Here is a 19,188-nt window from a genome sequence, read left to right as displayed (position 1 = left end):
TAAAAAAGGCTGACGAATATATTAACAAAAAAGAAAGTTAACTTGGCTCTTATGCACAACAAGTGCAAGCATAATTTGGATCAGGATTTTGGATTCACTCTTCTCTTTAAAGGTTGTTCACAAACCTGGTCATTTCAAATTTATTAGCATCACACCAATTTGTAATTCTATTTAGCAGTTTATTTTTGTCCCTCCTGTCTCTGTGTTTTATCATTGTTTTTTAATAATTGTTTTAATGCTCATTCACACCTTGCCTGGAGTCCCCTCATGTCCAACACATTTCTCCCCCCAAGTCCCCAACCGCTCACCATCAAAGTCGATGTTGCCGTCTTTGTTGAGGTCAATGTCGGCGAGGATCTCCTCCAGCTCGCCTTTCTTCAGCTTCTCCCCCAGGAGGGTCTTCATGCCCTCTTTGAGCTCGTCAATCGTGATCTTTCCATCGCCATCACAATCAAACTTCAACATGTACGGTTAGGGGAGATCAAGAACATGAACATGTAGTGAGTAAGGGACAAATACATAGATAAATCAATCAATAATAATAAATAGATCATAGGTCAAGAGGATTAGAGGTAACACAAGGACCAAAGAAGAGCATTAAATGTTTCTGGGCTAATGAGGATGGCGGAGAGATTAAATAAAGCATGATGTGATAAGTAAAACAGACAGAGGTAGACAGATCATGCCTTGCAAAAAAATATTTTAAAAGTAGAAGTCACATTTACAGTATATAGTTACAATATGTCTGCACGAGTTCCCTGGAAGTCTGAAAACAGCTTGAATCTGCAGATGGGGCATTGCTGACTCATGAGGTGTTAGTACTGAAGTGAGAAAATCTTTTGAAGTGACTATGAGGCTCAGTTGGGATGAGTTGAAAATATATTCTCATTTGTTCAGAGAGAAGACAGTGCTCTGAAGTTGGAGAAGTTTTAGTAGTAGAGTTGAGAGCTAATTCATAATTCTGAATTTTTGGCCTTTGATAGCAATACTCAGGACCTTGACGATGACGCACAAGTGAGGAATAAACTGAAGACGCAGATATGTCGGATCTTTCAACAGAACAGCTTACGCTTAAAAAATTCAATATTTGTCAATGAGTGGGTTATTTTTTTGACAAAATTTGCTTTATAGCTCCAAAGGGGGTTACATTTGGTTGTACAACTATACAATGTATGATATTTCCACGTAGAAAGCACATTTTATACACTAATTTGTAATTAAACTAAATATCACTTTAATGACTGATGTTCAATTTCCCCCTTGGTTTTAATAGAAACCTGGTCAAACTAAGTGCACACGGCTACATTTGTAATATAGATGAATTAATCCCAGAAGCATATTGTACACTCCAATACATTGTCAGTTATAATCATTAAGATCACATTATCAGTGTTGTCTGCTTTGCAGTAACCATTAAAAACCTATCATGCTGTAATGTGTTAAATGGATGAACCCAGGTGTGAGAATCTGTGCTCATAAATAACATGATCGCCTCATTTGTTTTGCTTGGTCAGAGATTACGTCACACCTAGGCTTTGGGGGACAATCCATTTAGTATCATCAACTTGTGTACCTGCCTCTGTATTGACGTCAAAGAGGAAACTCAATAGTGTCTAATGTGCACAAATTAACAGGTGAGACACATATAGAATATAAATTGTGTCTCTTTGGATGGCAGGGATCAGGTTTCATAAAAACAGCATCAATATCAATATTTTCCTTTCCCCTTAAACAATTTACTTCTGCATTCACAGCCAGCTCCCCTTCTTCCCTCGGACTTGTTTACAAGTAAGAGCCATGCACTCTTGACACCCTCGAAGGAAAGGTCCTGTTGCACACTTCAAAGTACTGTCATAGGCCCCTTTCCCTGGCTGGAAGTCAGACTTCTTTAGAGTTTCTAGCTGGGGACCTCTCACCTGTTTGAAGGCACAGCGGAGCTCCTTCAACCCGACCATATGAGCCGTCTCAGCCAACATCCTCGGCCCCATTAGTTCACAGAAATCATCAAAGTCCACATGCCCACCCCCTGCAGAAAGACAGAAGGACACACATATACAGTAGCTGCAGACACACACGCACAGACTACCAAGTAATAACTTCTATGCCTCCCTGGAGTGTCTATGCTTCATATACAGATTCATGCATTAAGCATGACGACATTAACATATTATAACTTTGTAGTCAATGTGCTGAACATGGTAGCAAACAGTTGTTTGTTTACGCATGCAGTAGACACAAGCATTCATTTTGGAGTCATGTTTCTGGCGACCTACTGAACGCAAGTCCAATATTCACTCTACTTTTAGCTTCGTTTTGTTCTCCACCAGCTCTTGAGAGAAATATCTGTTTCTTTAGCTGCTACACTGCAAATGTTTCTGTGCTTGCCAAGATTTAACATCACAGATCTCAGATGGAAATACAAGTTTAACTATCTTGTTTTATATGTGTTTTACTAGTTTCTATTTTTGACATTCACGGTATATTCCTAAATTGATTATGGGCATTTCTTTTATGCATAAATTAGTCAGGAAATCTTAATATTGAGTAATTTACTGGTAAAACAAACTTTATTATACAGAGACTTCATCTGTATTCTCAAGTCAAAATGCTTGTCAGGTCGTTGAACAGCATCTGAACCCCCAGTACTATTAATGCCTGTTGCCCTTCTCGACGACGGCAAGCTTTTCACCCCAGCCTCGACTGGTTGTTCTGCTCAAGCTTTTGCCTTGCAATAGTCAGAAACTCGTTTTTATGATGTATCTGACCGTCAGATACATCATAAAAGTGTGTTCGTTTTGAGCATACCTTTGCCTTTAGACGGTCACAATGTCAGCACCAAATTAATTGAAAAACCAATATTTCCTGTGTCATTTTTCCAGGACTTTTTCAGTTGGGCAAATGGACAATAATTTATCATATTGTTGAGCTTATCCTATTTTAGTGAGGTAAAGCTGCCAAATAAATGTGGAGTAAAATGATTCCTTTTAATTATATAAGTGCAGTTATCAACACTACCCAGTGGTGCAGCATATAGGCAGTAACACTTATTTTTCAGTCAACATTGGGTATACTCACTGCTAAATCCCCTATGATGCCATCATTCAATAGTGGTCATGCGAGCTGAATTCTTTATGCCGCAGGCAGGGCATAGCTGTCTGATTTTCAAGAGTGGATGAAGTAAGGAATAGGGAGTACTTCACTCAAAATGCAGAACTATGTAGTTGTCTCCTTTGCCTTTAGTCTGTGGGCCAGTACTGTTTGCAAAATCTGCACCACTTCTGTGTCCAATGTTAATTTATAATGATCTATACTCACTGAGGTCAAGCAGCAGAAATTAAATCTTACATGTCACTGTTTATAACACAGGCTCTTTTATCCTTTGCTGGACGAATAGCAATAATTAGTATACCCACTTCTCCAGGTACCACCAACACTAACGCTATCTAATGAGGAGATATTCAAGGTACAAATACTAGTACAAGTACTTAGAACGACTTAGTACTTAGAGGTAGTAAAGGTAGTCGTACTGCACCTGGTCTTTCCTGACTTAATACCAAGATGGTCTGTGAAACGTGTATGAATGTCCTTAGTGCATGGAAACTATTACAATACATTCAGCTATGTGCTCATTATGTTTCCTTCAACCCTCTTAGAACCAGCTTTGTTTTGTTTGATCCCCATGGTAATTATCAAAACAGACCGATACAATGGGAAGGCTCATGTTATTAGTTGAACAAAAGACAGGCTTATTTGATAGTGTAGACCAATACACTCGGCCTGTTTTCATTAGCCGTGCCTTGGCGGATGTGAAAGACTACTTCAATAAAGCCATGTGGTCATTTTGTGGTTCAAAAAATTTAATCAGTGCATAGAGTTTCAGGACTGTTGAGGATGAAAAATATCTATGTCAAACTCTTCTTGCTTGAAGAGCACTTTTAATGGTGCTGAATCTTCTTCTTTCTTCTGCTGAAACTAATGGCTTAAACTGTCATGTACTAGTTACAACAGCAGCTGAAGGATTCTGAAATAAAAGGCCATTAATTCTATGATTTTTGAGTTGGCCAACAATTTTCATACTTGCCTCAAGGTATGGTATATTTTTTGGCTGACTGGCTTTACCCTTGTGGAGCAGCAGTCTGTGGGGGCTTCTTTGACACCAACTTGAAGAATGTCTGTGTCTTAAGTGGGTCAGTCTATAATCACACAGTAGAAAAATTCTCCCAAAAGTCTAAGGAGATTATTATTATTATTTAATTGATGCTAGTTATATTAAAAAAAGAGTGAATTTCATGGTGTTAATGGTGCTATAGGGATTACATTACAGAGATTAAACTAAGAGTGTCTGAAGCCCACTCTACCTTATGGTTCAAATTAAGGCATCACTGAAAAGATGAATAATTCATATTACAAAGTATGACACATAGCATAAGTCTACACAAGTCTAAATTTGTAGTATGACCACTACCAAATCCCTGAATAGTCCTCTCGTGGCTACCGTTGAGGTTGAGGGAAAATGTTTTTCTACATAGTTTGTAGCATCACATATTGTTTATCTCCCTGTTCCAGCTTTACATTTCTATTGTGTAAAGCTTACTGTATACGGTAATTCAAAACATAGCTGCAAGATTACATCAAGTGGTAAAGCCACAACGAAATATAAGTAATTTCTTACACTTTTCCCCATAATTCAGCATGATGTATTTGGTAATTTAGGACTCTGTAGGCTTAAAAAATAGTATTCTTGATGTTGTCATTTTTTGCATCAGATGAGGACTTTTATATGAAATCTTTACGTGAGGTTAGTGCAGCAGTAGCATCCCTGTTGTTGTCGTCCTAACATCTAATCAAAAAATCTATTTGCACCTAGGACTCCAGGTGAGTCTAATTAGCTAACTGGTAGCACAGAAGCCAGATGCACTCTGGTCCCTGAGGATCACAACCGAGAAACACTGCCTTACTGTGTCCAACGTGATGTAACTGTTTTGTGGCCAAACATTTACTCTGTGGACCCAAAATCCAGTATTTTGCTCATTATTAGTGTTATTGTCCTGGGGGTTCAACACTATGTTAAATATGTGTAAACTGATCCTGAATATAGCTTATTTCTCAAAGCAGGCACATACATACACACATAGAAGTCTCTAAGACAATCAATATAAAATGGCATTGCCTTTACACACACCTGGTTAAAGGGATGGTTCAGCCAATTACAAGACAAAAATAAATAAATAAATGACTTTTCTCTAATGGTGTCTCGCCATGTTTGGTTTTGTTTGCCTACATTTTGAGTCATCTGAAATGTTTGCCTCCACACAAATAAAATGGAGGTGAAAGACTTTTTTTGTGGTGCTTAGAGAATCGAAAAATGACAAGTTGTTCAGCAGCAACATCCCTTTCCAAAAACAATGCCCCCATTATTCACAGTGCATCTTGTCAACTGTTAACAGAAGCACCATTTCTTCAGCAGAGCAAATAAAACCAAAATTGTCTGCAGGGCTGGATACCATTTGAAATAAGTAAAAAATATATATTTGAGATAAATTACGTTTTAAAAAATCAATATGTGTTTGTTTGAATGCATTGTTAATTGATTGTATTACTAAAATAAAGAGAGAAAAAAGGTATTTAGGGAAATATATAGAAAAAAGTCCTTTTCATCTCAGTGGGCTGGAAGGGGCGTGACAGGGTTTGACTGACAGAAGCTGAGTTGCGGTTGTGAACACCAGCAGGGGAACGGGAGACAAACTAAACAAAGTTGTACTGTAGCATACAACTCATAGGTAGAGAGACTACATCTGCATCTAAACGGCTATACAGTTACATGCAGTTTAATGTGCTGCAGCTGAACAGCAGTTCTCCTAGTGAATGTTTGCAAGCTTAACTGCAGGCCAAGATGTGTGTTAGCCAGTGTTAGCCACAAGAAGGAGACTTCAGCAGGAGAGCTACTGTGGGTTGTTGTTCAGAGCCTGTGGCTCTTGAGACACTGTCTGCCCATGATAGAAGGGAGATGTTGCTGCTTTATTTCCAGATCAGATGTGTATGCTGTTGCACATAAAAAAAAGCAATTTCATTTTGTTTGGACTTTAAGAGCAGGCTGGAAAGCAGGCTGTTTCACTAAGTGCTGCACAGTATGGTAAAAACCTCATATTGCGATTATTTTGACAGATACTGCGATGGCTATATGATTCACGATTACTGTGGGAGTGATCGTTTTTGGATCACAAATTTAATTTTCACTGGAAAAAATGATTCAATCATGATGATGTGACATTTATTGAAGTCTGAAGTAAACAAACATATTCTCTTAAATCTGGAGAACAAGATTTATAGGCCAGGGCATCTCTTCAGAACTGCATTACTTCATTATAATTTACCTTTATTAAAACATTTCAGCTTCTGTGATTTGGCTATTGCACTTGGCCACATTGCAATTTTGATAATGTTCGATTAATTGTGCAGCCCTGATTTCAATGCTCCCTTTGGCTGAAAGTTTCAGGTCTGTTCCACCTTTGATGTGTGTGGTTGGTTGTGGTCAGAGGTCTGCTTTCTTTCACCTGTAACCCCAACCAACAGTGATATCGTGGTGAACTGACCATTACTGGATAATAGAGAACAGTCCTTTGTGAACAGAGGTACTAATGTCAGTTATACAGTAAAATGTTAAGTTAACATTAGTTAAGATCAGCCACTATACGCTTGTGGTCACATCAGATCAAGTTAGGCTGTAGCTGGTCGTAGTTGAGCAAAGGTGCATATGTATCTAACTTTTAATTAGTAAGAAAATCTTACTATCTTATCTTATTCTTTTAAAAGAAATCTGCTCAAATGTTACACTCATGAAGATCTACAAAATAGTTCTGCATGCTCCGTGCATCTAAGTCCTGTGTGTCCATTGAAGGTTTATGTAAAGTCTTGGCAGACACTCAAAGGTTTTGTTCAGATTTTCTGGCCTTGCTCTGACACTAGGTAGGTGTTACAGGAACTGGTTCTCCAGGCTTATGGCAGAAATCGATGCAATGATGATTCACCTTAAACTTTGAAACACCAACCACACACAAATCTATACTTGATCAGTCAGAGAAGACAGCAAAGACAAACACACCCTCATTAAGAGCCGAGAGAAGAAAGTTAGATCTCAATTAAGCACACACTTCTTCATGCAGACTCACACTCATAAACCCGTACACCTGCTGTGTGAGGGCCATTAATCAGTCTGCTAAAACGTCTCGAATGTCCCCAACTTCAAAGACAAACATCAGTTCCTCACGGACTCATAGGAAAGAACATGCGCGTATACAAGCACATGTGTTTGTGCAACACGCACAGACACATTACTCACGTATTCACACCTACTCGCCCCAGAGAGACCCATCAATCATGCGCACATGGTTTTATCACTGATTTGGAAACTGCACACACACAAACATATATAACCAGACAGGTAAATACACACATTTCATCTTGATTTGCTGGATGATCTCGATGAGCTCCATCTCTGTAGGCATGTAGCCCATGGTCCTCATGCAGTCTGCAATGTCTTTGTAATGGATGAAGCCATCCGCATCGTAGTCAAATTCCTTAAAGGCCTCCTGCAGCTCTGACAGACATATAAACAAATTACAGCAATGGCAACAAACCTTAAAGTAGGGTAACGTATTTTTCCCCCAAGAGTCAAACACACACACATGTACACACAGTGTGTGCAGATACTGATAGTTACACTTTGAACAAAGTTTTAACTTATCTGTAAGTTGTTGACGCCAACTGAAAGAACTACAGCCAGCTCTTAAGAGCAGCGAGTTATGTTGCATTAACTGACGTTGTAGCTCTGACTCATTGACAAACCATTACAGCAGTCTCAGAAACCTTCAGTCTCTTACATGAATCACAATGAGGACTGAGCTTAACAGGAGAAATATTAATACAATTGATAAAGCTGCGCAATCGACTGGTGATTTATCATTTGTTTGCATCGTAATTACACCCACCACATCTTACCATCTAACTCCTCTGGCATCAGTTCCCTCTCCTGTGGAGCAGAAAAGAAAAGAAAAGACAGTGGAAATAATTACAAGACAGCATCGAAGGACAGGATGTAAAATCAGGATGGCTTTAAATAAGCAAATTCTCCTGAGAAAAACCCCAGTGATAATCTGTTTTTGACTACCAAATTAGAATAACATGCATATCATGTCAACACTGCCGCATGCTGACAGTGAACTCTAATGGGATTTCACCCAGCGACATGTCTTTCTAATTTGCAAAATGACACAATACCACACACTAACTACATGCACGCAAACAAACACATTCTACATCTGCAGCATCCTGAGGGAGACGCAGCATAATAAGCTCAGTCCGTGTGCATAAAAATACACACCCACGCAAGACCATGTGGCAGTTGCAGAAACACTGCACAAAGAAACACAGATACATGTAAACTAAGACACAGATACACTTACACACTTTCTTACACAGACACAAAACATATAATTTGCATATAACCTTGTGTGCGAAACATTCAGTATTCTTTGCCTTGTTTTGACATTTGCGCAGGGTGATCTCTCCCTCTCATCCTCCCTTTTTCTCTTCCCCTTTTCATGTGTTTTCAGGGAAGTTGAGGCAAGCCAGGAGCTAGGAACCAAACCTCCACGTTGATAGTCATTAAGAATAATGGATTGGAGTGAATTTTATGTGTGCTTAGGGCTTAAAATAGCAATTTGTTAATATATTCCAGTTGTTGCGGACAGACAATTTTGATTAGAACACATTATAATTTGGTCATCAGTTGCAAAACCGTGCAAATGCACATCCTCAGGCAAGAAATACACTTCAAATTTTAGCTTAAAAAGGATGAGCTTAGAGGTTTGAGAGCTTGCATGGATTACACCCATTGTACAGTATGTTGGCCAAAAATGTGCTCATATTTTAGCAAGACATATCACATGCATCTATCCTTGAAACAATGATTTACTTATGTAAAGCTTCAATATTAAAAGATCATGAAATGAAACTAATCATCCTTTAAAAGCAGGGAGACAATGCATCTTTAGCAAGATTCCTTTTGAAGAAACTTGACACAAACAATATGCAACTCAACACAGAACATCATCACATCCACAGGGGAAGCAGGAAACATGAAAACTCAGTCATCTTCGTATAGAGCAAATGAGCCTGACATATGGAGATATTGCTTAGCACAAAGACACCACGAGCCTGAGGATATCTATAAGTTCAAAGAGACAAGACTGACACTCAAGCTTATAAAAGCTCTCATTATAGTGTGAACAAATGTGCGCCGATTTGCTGTAGGCTTGTTTTTCCTCACTTTCATCCAATAGGAAAAATTGCTGAGGGTCAATTGATTTCAAAACTAATATAAGGTGGATAGGTGTAACAATTTGCATGTAAAATACTGGCATTTTACTCAGACATTACTTTTATTCTGCTGTATTTTCTGAGGGAATTTTTTGACCTTTTTACCTTATTACGTTTATAAAGTTGCTATAGCTATAGCTAAAGCCTTTTTGAGGTTTTACATGAAAAGGAAACAAAAAATCACCAAAAATATGTTGCACTGGAGGACAAACTTGAATGCTGAGACAGTCTTAATGCATTGGCTTCAATTTGATCCTTAAGTCTATTTAATGCTCAACTTGCATCAATGCTTTGACATTTTATGTAGGACCTTTGCTTTTAATCAAGTGTCTGTTTTACCATCACTTTATTTCTACTTCACAGAGAAAAAGGATTTTTCAACCTTTAGTTGTTCTTTTCACAGCTGGAAAAGTGAGAGATAAAAAGGCAAATCAGAGCAGCAGTGAAAGTGAAATGCAAAGAGAAGTGCAATATTTTCCTCCTAATACATGCTGGCACTCAGGGTGGCTAATACATAAATCATACAAGGTCATCCTGCTCAAGTGCACAATAGCTTCAGGAAAAGGAGAGGCTCCCATGGTTTATTTGGAAGCTGCTCCGCGTGGCAGCCGTTCAAATGATTATTCACTGTATAATATTGCCAACAGAGTCGAAACACAAATGCAATGCCAGGACACAATTGCATCAAGAGTTATATCACTATACTTGTACTCTGCCTCAAATGCTAAAACACTTCTGATTTATATAAACCTCTTAAGTTTTAATATGTTTGTTGATGCTGCAGCATAAAAAAACACCTCTGTTGCCAAGAGTCCAGAACTGTTGTTTATCCCGCACAAAATCCTCCAGCCTACAAGGGCATATTTAGATAGCAAGGTCAACACATTAATTGGATTTTTTTTTTCTTCCAGAAAAGGATTAGACAGCATGCCATACAGACTCTCAATTCATCCATCTGAACGAGCCCATTAACAGTTAATTTCATTCTGTCTGCCTTCACATGGCCCATTGAACAGCCCACTGCTCTGTAAGCATGACACACAGACACATATGCGAGGTATGTGGATACTTCACACAAACACAAATGGTCCTCAGATAGAAAAGACACTTACACTACAGTTGGAGAATGCACATATATCACAAATAGACGAGTATGGCCTGTTTTACTTCACATCCATCTGCTGTGGCTCTGACATGTAAATGCATCAATTGTTTTTCAGCTATTTGTCTCTGTCGGTCCTCCTTCAGTTGGATCTAATGAGGGCTGACAGTGAACCTTGCTAAGGGGGTTATTAATACTTGTGTTGAGGCAGGGATTAGGACTGCTGCAGGATGGATGGTCTCCCTGCCTCAGTGTCAGAGCAGCAACCAAAACAGTCTGTCCCTTATCCTGTGGATACAATGCAGACTTCTCTACCTGGCTAATAGTAAATTTAAACCAGGGACTGTCACAGTAAAACAAGGGTGGCTCAGGCATGGCAGGTGAGGTAGTAACTCAGGGAAAGATGTGGAAGTGGAGTCCACAGTAGCCCAAGGTCACTGTGCAATGGATACCATTTCCCATAAATTACTTTAAAACAATGAAACAGTCCCATTAGTTATTAAGAAATCTAGTTATGAAACATCATTAAAATGTTCATAGGCACACAACTCCCCTCGGCGTAGATTTCTCTGTTATCTTTTACAGTAAATCCTTTCCTGTGATGAAGGCATTTATGGAAAAGCCTTTGGCTCTGTTTTGTAATAAGGTCTCAGCAGTGTCCCATATGGTTTCATGATTAAAAGCATCTTTTATGAGTTTCATCCTATAAAATAATAATAATAAAAACAATAAAACTACTACAGCTACTACTACTACTATAATATTAAAGGGGAATACAAGTCACTGAACAGAAGGAACCCTGATCTGACAACTGACTGTAAAAGTAAAATAAAAAAACATGTTTGAGGCGTGAGGAACAAATAAAGACAAATGCCATAAAAGTACTTCAAACATGCATGTCTGAACAACATGGGACATGGGGGACAACATTAACATTTAACTGAAACAAGTGCTTTTGTTGCCTGAACCTAATCACAGATTTGGAGTTTGGATGAGAAATCTGGTCTCTGGAGTCAATGTCCTGCACTTTGTAAATCCTTCATTCATGCATCAAAATTACTGGCTCATTAATAAACTGTTTGGCATAAGCTGACTTGTCATATTCATGCAGGTTTACAGCATGATAATTATAACCTGACATGTCTCACTGTTACTGTTGATACCTTCATGCCAACACTGTTTGCTTCTGCAATTTCCTCCACCACAGTCTCCTCTTTATATTTTAGGTATTGTTGCTTTAACTTTAACTATGTTAATGTTCATTTATGTTTATTAAGGGGGGTTGCTACTCAAATCTATGAGAGCTCCCTCAAATAGCAGAGCCTTTTCTGCCAAAACCTACTGTTTTTGTTGTAAACAGTCAATTCCTAGATGGAAGCATCTCTGAATGGGCCATTTGTATATAAGTATTCCAAATATTGACATCTTAGGACATAATGGTGGTGCATTATCTAAATAATGCATAAATAATTATGACCTTCTGCATGTGAAATTTTAATTTTCAATTTTAGTAGAACATAGAATAAGTCCTTGTTATTACTGTCCATTTCCCACCAATTATTTTAATGGGTATTTGCCATTCAGGGTTCTGTCCTTGATAAAAAGTTTTTAAGTCGTATTAACATCCTGGATCTGATCCACATCCATTTTCTCTATGTAAAGATATAACCATGTAGCTAAAGTCTTCCTCTCTGTCTCCCACCACCACAAACACCAGCTTCTTTAGTTTCTGTGAAGGGCCACACTAATCCTCTTGATTACAGGACAGAAAATATAGTACACATACAAATAAAAATACAAATTATAATATTTTATATTACAGTTAAATGTACACTGTAAATTGTGGCCTCTCTATATAAATCAACTAAAGTTTTTAACGGTAATGAACAAGGTGCCATTGAGCTGGATCATTTGTTGGCTCAGTTCCAGTTGTCAGTTGCCCAAGCAATTTGGGATCAGGGTATCAGGCATAAACAGAGCCAAAGCTTAACTTGAACCAGCCAGTGCATTCATGGCTGGCAGCCCAGTGTCCCGCCAGTATATCATTTGTGAAGTGGAATTATTGGAGTGACTTTAGTATTTTTTCTTTTTGTAGATTTAGAGGATGATGTAACAAGTCCACAGTCCTGGTCAGGTGGTTTCATTTTTTAATGTATAGAGGTGGGTAATGACATCGACTTTCCACAGTCATTTGACCAATTCTATATCAGCAATTAATGGTTTGCAAACAGGGTGTTTATTTTCAGATAGTGACCGTTCACTGCAAACAGCTACAACCAGTGTTTATATTTTCAGTCGATAGTTAGAATCAGCTGAACAAACTGACCTATTTTCCAGCTCCAGTCTGTGTTAATGTTACACTGAATGAAGTTGGAAAATGGATCTATTGATTGTATTTCTTTCAGCTGTGACTCGGGCTATAAACCTCTACTTCATCAACCTTTCTTTGCCTTTCTCTTTAAACTATCTGTCTAACATCCTTCATGGCCTACGGAGTCCCAAATGTACAAAATTAACTAAAGAAATAATCATATGTATAAATATAGACTGTAACCATAATATTGTGTAATAATACAAATAGAGTTTCAAACATCGGCTCATTTTCGCAAAATGTTACTTAATGCTGTTTCCTTTCACAATAACACTGTATTGTAGTTAATTTATTTAATTCCAGCTGCTTTTATTCCTGATGAAATGAATGTACTATGGCTCTGCCCTGTTTGTCTTGATTGACAGACAAAGACATTGTGGAATAAAATAGTAATTGGGAAGAATGGCATTGGAACAATCGTGATAATGAGTACATGAATAGTGGTCCCTCATGTCAGGTCTTTTGTTGACCCATCAACCCAAACCTCCTCCCTCTGAGGACTTTGTCGCTCTATGGTAACAACAACTGACTCCTTCCCTTGCTCAGGACAGACAAGACTAATTAGCACGACCACTAGAGGGCTTTGGCACTTGAACATCTGTCATTTTGTGTCACTTGCTAAAACAGGACAGTCTCTCAGGGACAGGTATATGACTCAGGAAATGATGTGGGTGTCGGTGTTGACGTGTATTCATGTTACAAGTAGTTTACGCCTGTGACATCATCAGCTTAATTGATGCAATTGAGCACACCTGCTGTTTATTAAATGCTGTTCTCTGACACCTGCTCCTGATGATGTTTTTTTATAAAACAGGAAGCTTGAAACTGCACGAATGTCCTTTTTTTGGAGTAACCTAGTAACCAGCAAGTGTGTCAAGACTGTGACAACACACATGTGAGCATGAGTTGTACTGTGCTGTTGAACTGACCTGTCCAAACAGCTTATTGAGGTAGGAGATGTAGGCAGCGGCCACCGCTGAGCTGTTGCTGCTCCTTTTACCGCGCTGACTGGCATCCTCCTCACCAGAGCCCTTCCCCTGGGCCGAGGGCGACTTTGAGCTGTGAAGTGTGCATTTTTGTGCCAAGTGTTGAGAGCTGTCATCATCAAAGCAAGACCTATACTTCCCCCTCCTAACTTACTTAAATAAACACACTTGCAAGTGCCTTTTGGGTGATTACTCCATCCAACCTCCCTTTAAATAATAGTGAAATGATTGAAAAACGTCAGCAGTTTAATCAGTTGACATCAGTGTTTACGTCAGTCACTTGCAGGAGGAAGGAAGCGTCTCATAGGAGGACAAGTTTGAAATTCTGAAAGCTTGTTTTGCAGCTAATGCACCAATTGGTGGCACTAATTGGGTGCACAAATCTACACAACCCACTCCCCTTGTCCTAATCAATGTTGATTAGAAACAGAGAATGATAATAACCAGAATTTCTTGGAGAGGCTGAGCTGAAGGGCCTTGCTTTTGAATCTCGTAGCTGGCGATCTGCCAGCTGCTGCACCCCTCCCTCCTCGTGGAGACATGCTAGGAGAGAAAGAAGCCTTAATCAATTCAAAGTGCACTTAATGTCTTGTAATCAATATTAATACTTTTTTAAAATTTCTCATAACAAACGATAAAAATCACTAAACTTTGTGGCCTTCTGTTGGAGAATTAAGATGGATCAGACTGCTGATGGACAGCAGCAGCAATGGGAGACAATTGTTTTAATTTTTACAGACTTTATTACCCAGAAACTAAAATATAAAAAATCTTTCCAAAGCATGCTACACCATCTCTTGTGTATCCATCTTTCTTTTGAGCACTCATTACTGTCTAAGAAATAAATCCGGATATCGTATCAAGTACAGATTTAAATCTCACCTCTTGATTAAGCTTTTAATTAAATTGTTAATTTGACTTTATAAGTGTATTCATTCCCTATTCATTTCCTCCACGACTGTTAGTTAGATCTCACTGACCTGGCAGCAGAGGATGGTCTACTTTCTGGTCCTCCCTTTGCACTTTTCACAGACATCCTGGAGTGAAAAAAAAGAAACAAGAAATCTTCCAAAGGAACAGTCAGATTCCAAAAGGCTAAATATGCATTTAAAACTTTGATATTCAACATTATTTAAGCTGCATTAATAATTCAACACCTCATAAAGTAGTTATACAGTAGCACATATTCTCTGTTCGTATTTACACATCCATCAAACAAGGAGCATCATTAGCATTCATTTGCAGGCATGTTTCTGACAACCAGTCCATTACCACTCTCCTTTTAGCTGTGTTTTGCTCCCGTCCTGAGGGAAATATCGTGCTTTTTAGTTTGCTAAATCCTCTACTGTGTTCATCAGCAAGCCATTTGGTGCTGCACTAGGTAGTGCACAGTGAGTTTATCAGAGCTTTTTCTCTAAAAAGCAGCCGCTGGATGATGAATTAAAAACAGTAAATTTGTGGGCTGTAAAACCAAAACTATTCACTTAATGATGCTAAAATGGAACAGCAGAGTCAGGTGATGATCAATATGAATGACCCTTTTCACATTACACATTTTAACAATTTTCACAATTCGTAAAACATCAAATGTGGAGACAGGGTGCTGTTTAAACTATGACTACTACATCTTGAGGGAGAAGGAGGAGGAATCACTCCAATCCAATTCAGAGACAGATTCATTTGGACAAGAGGACACACACCCAAACAATAAAATCAAAATGATACACAAAGAGTGAGAGTGGGTGGAAAGCTCAAGACAACCAAAATGAATGGATCAAAGGAGAGGAGAAGAAGGATGTTGTGAAAGACTAGAATGATGGGAGCGTGAGATGGAGGAAGATGAAAAAGAAAGATGAAGAAAAAGGGAGTGAATGACAATCATGAGTATGACTTGCAGAGGAGGAGGAAGAGGAGAGACTTATGGCTGCCTGAGAGGCAGATTAATGTTCTGTCATGGACCTCTGCGGTTCTGGCTATCAACGCCTGATGATGAACGGCCTGTACTTGGCACTGATGCACTATAAACATAACGCCTCACTCTGCCCTCTCACATGCCACGAAGATTGTGCAGAGACAGATACCCAGGATCTGCTCCAGCAGTCGCTACTTAGGGCCCTCGTATACCACAAGGGCCTTAATGAGAAGAGACATGAAGACCAGCCAGTCCTCTAAATTACGCTCAACCGTTTAATGTGCCTCTGCCAAACAAGCCACATTCCCAACTCCTGCTGGGTTGAACAAAACGTGCCATGACTGAGGAGTGATTGCCTGTCTGTCATGCTCTATCAGTGTGCATGTGATACATGCTGATTGCAACACGCTTAGAGCATGTTAAACTGTACGGGTGGAGATGGGAGGAATTTTCATATCAACACATGATTACAGTTGTGGAATTCTTTGAAAATTATTTATAGTATCTGTATATACTACACTGTACTTTATGCTCATAGGCCTAGTATAGCAATGTATGTTAATTTATGTAGATATGCACAGCAGATCATATATGATGCTGTGCATTAAAGATACATTAATAAAAACACACAAACAGACTAACTCAATCCGTCTCCTCCACTCCCTCAAACATTCACAAGGCACATGTGGGTAAAGCAAGATATCTGGACTTTCTATGGTGTTGGTCTCACATTGTTTGCCTGAAGAATTGTTCTCATCTTCAGTGAGCCCAACTCCCATCAGGGTAAACAAACACACCCACAGACACACACACACAGACTGCACACATGCGTGTTTCACTACACAAGCCATTGAGCAGCATTGTGTGTGTGTCTGCAGCTCTCCTCCCTAAGTGGCCAATTGCTGTCAATCACCGCGCCGACACAAGCAATTTTAGATCCTAATCACGCTAATTGAAGTAATGAAATGGAGGGCCAGGTGGACTGGGCTAAAACAAACACAACTAACACAGCTGATGATGGAGAGCAGGCTCCACTGGAGAGCTGTGATGTTGTGGTAGGAGCTGAATGGGCCTAGCTGGTGCGTTGGGGGTTAAACACTGAATGGATATTCTAAATATATTTCACAAGAGGCACTGGAGAGAAGAGTGCTGGGATTCATTGTATATTTTCTACAAACAAGACTCATACAGCCGCACAGACAGAAAGCAGACTGAAAATAGATATCAAAGAGGTTATTACGCCACCTAGGCTGCACAATCCTTTAAATCTGTCATTTTGATATATATATAAACTGGATTAGGGCTGTACAATATGGTAAAAACATATTTTGACATGATATGATTCACGATTAGTGTGGACTGATCATTTTTGCATCACAAATTTAAATCCTGATGATGTGACATTTATGTACTGTAAACAAAACATGTTTTCTTAAAGAACAAGATCTATAGGCCAGGACATCTCTTCAGAACTACAGTACCTCATGATAAAGCTGTCAGAAATGTTACCTCTGTCAAAAAATTGCAGCTTCTGTGATTTGCATATTGCACTTGCTTGTATTGCGATTTCGATAATATTTCGATTAATGCAGAGCGACCACCAATAGTGGTCGTAATTTTTGGAGAATACCTAAAGTGCTTAAATCATTCACTATTATGGCCCTTCATATTTATTGTGTTCCGTGTTATTATTGATCTGCTTTGTCATCTCTGTGGTTAAGGTTTGGTTTAGCCATAATTCACACAGCTGCTAGAGGTCCTCATCAGGAAAACAGAAACATAGGTCATAGTAGACATTTTGAAGGAACTAGCTACAAATGCTGTTGTTTTGGCAGCCAGTTATTGTGAAAATGTGTGATATACTGAAAAACTGTTTTTGGGTGGATTCAAACATGGACCAAATCTGGTGAAGACTGGATGAAATTTGTTGTGTTCAAATGCTGGACAACTAGGCAGAAATTGACAGATTTGTTTTGTTAATTTATGAGAGATTAGTAGTTAAAAGGAAAACGTATATAGTGAAATATTTAAAAGATGATTTAGTGTTGCATTCCTATAACATTGTCAGACTCACAATGGGTAGTAGGATCAAAATAATGCCTCACAATCAGAGATACCATATTGTAATTTTTATTCCATGCATTCTCCCGCCTTGTCAAAATCTAATGGCTACGGCTACATTAGCCACAATGCAATTCATCCGCAGACAGATCAGTCAGAGGTTTGGGTGTGTTATACCAACAGCAGCTAATGGAGCCCTGAGCTGTAAGCCTCCAGCAGAGATGAGGGTAACCTCATGCCTTTCTAACTCACACCCACAGATGTTTTTCATTTTAAACTCGTACTCTTCTCAAGTGAGATCTCTTAATGTCACTGGAGACGTTGTGCAGCTCCCTCTGGAGCCACAAGAGCCTACAGTTATTGTCAGGTATACTCCCCAACACCTGTAAACAGACTTTGATGTGTAAAATCTGTGATGTTCCCCTAACCATTTTCTGTTTTTCTGTTCGCAGAAAGTTGTCAGAATGAAACACTTGGCACATATTTTGAGAGACCCTTCCAATTAACAGGCAAACAGACGAGCCATGGGTCAAAAATTTACCGAGCTGGCAGATGTAAAAAACAGAATACAAAGCCATGGATAGAAAAACACTCACAACTCCACTCGGATTGGCTGTGAGTTCAGGTGAGGCTTCGTCCAGCTTTGTACTCTCTCTCTGTTTTCTCTTTGTTTTCCGTATTATCTTTCCATTCGCCTGCTGTCCAGTCAGAAGACAATCAATCCCAGAGGGCCAAACCAGCCTGTGTCTGATCCATAAACAACCAATAGTAATGCAATCGGGTCTGGCACTCCATCTTATCTTCACCTATCTTAACACCTCTCCACCACTTCCTCTACCTCCCCTAACCCCCACCCCCCAGCACTGATTTCATGTCACGGCTCTGAAATGAGACTGTCGCCTTCAGTATTGGTGCAGATAGAACGTAACAGAAGGCGAGGATGAGATATTTTTCTCATTCACAGACATTTTTTCCTGTCTTTTTATTTGGGACAATCTCCTTATTGCTGCTTTGTATAATTCTTGTCTAATTACAACCTCATCCTCCTTGCCTAGCCTGATAATCACACAGTGGAGCTGGTTTAAATAAGTCTGTTGATGTGATTGTAGCAAGCAACGGGGGCACAAATATTGAACCAAAACAAACAGAAACAGTGGGTTGGCCATCTGTCGGCTTGTGCAGCAAAATATACTTGAGATCCAGATAATCAAATAGTATAAAGCAGAGAAGAGACGTCTGTCAGTCTCATTAGATTCCAAGTGGCAACCTCAAACATGATGTGTACAAGACAACCATAGCTGATTGCAGTTGCTTTGAATTTTTAAACGTTGCAGAGTAAAACAAGCTGACACTTCTCTACAAATCATTAGTACAGCAA

At 39.1% G+C, this 19,188-nt stretch overlaps 1 protein-coding gene across 1 annotated transcript in view; it reads right to left on the bottom strand.

Annotated features, from left to right (window-relative positions):
* cabp4 (calcium binding protein 4) overlaps positions 1-14,873 on the bottom strand; it is a 17,138-nt gene extending 2,265 nt beyond the window's left edge. Inside the window, exons 1-6 of the mRNA XM_035659742.1 lie at positions 14,818-14,873; positions 13,781-13,910; positions 7,999-8,029; positions 7,454-7,597; positions 1,917-2,026; positions 309-456 (exon numbers count right to left, since the gene is read on the bottom strand). Coding sequence (XP_035515635.1) covers positions 309-456; positions 1,917-2,026; positions 7,454-7,597; positions 7,999-8,029; positions 13,781-13,910; positions 14,818-14,873 — 619 coding nt within the window. The remainder of the gene's footprint in view (positions 1-308; positions 457-1,916; positions 2,027-7,453; positions 7,598-7,998; positions 8,030-13,780; positions 13,911-14,817) is intronic.
* Positions 14,874-19,188: the final 4,315 nt, after the last annotated feature.

Source organism: Morone saxatilis, unplaced genomic scaffold (assembly GCF_004916995.1).
Source record: "Morone saxatilis isolate NCDOM2014 unplaced genomic scaffold, NCSU_SB_2.0 Contig17, whole genome shotgun sequence".
Lineage (NCBI taxonomy): Eukaryota > Metazoa > Chordata > Actinopteri > Moronidae > Morone > Morone saxatilis.
Note: the sequence above shows the minus strand (reverse complement) of the source record. Positions and strands in the feature narration are given on the sequence as shown.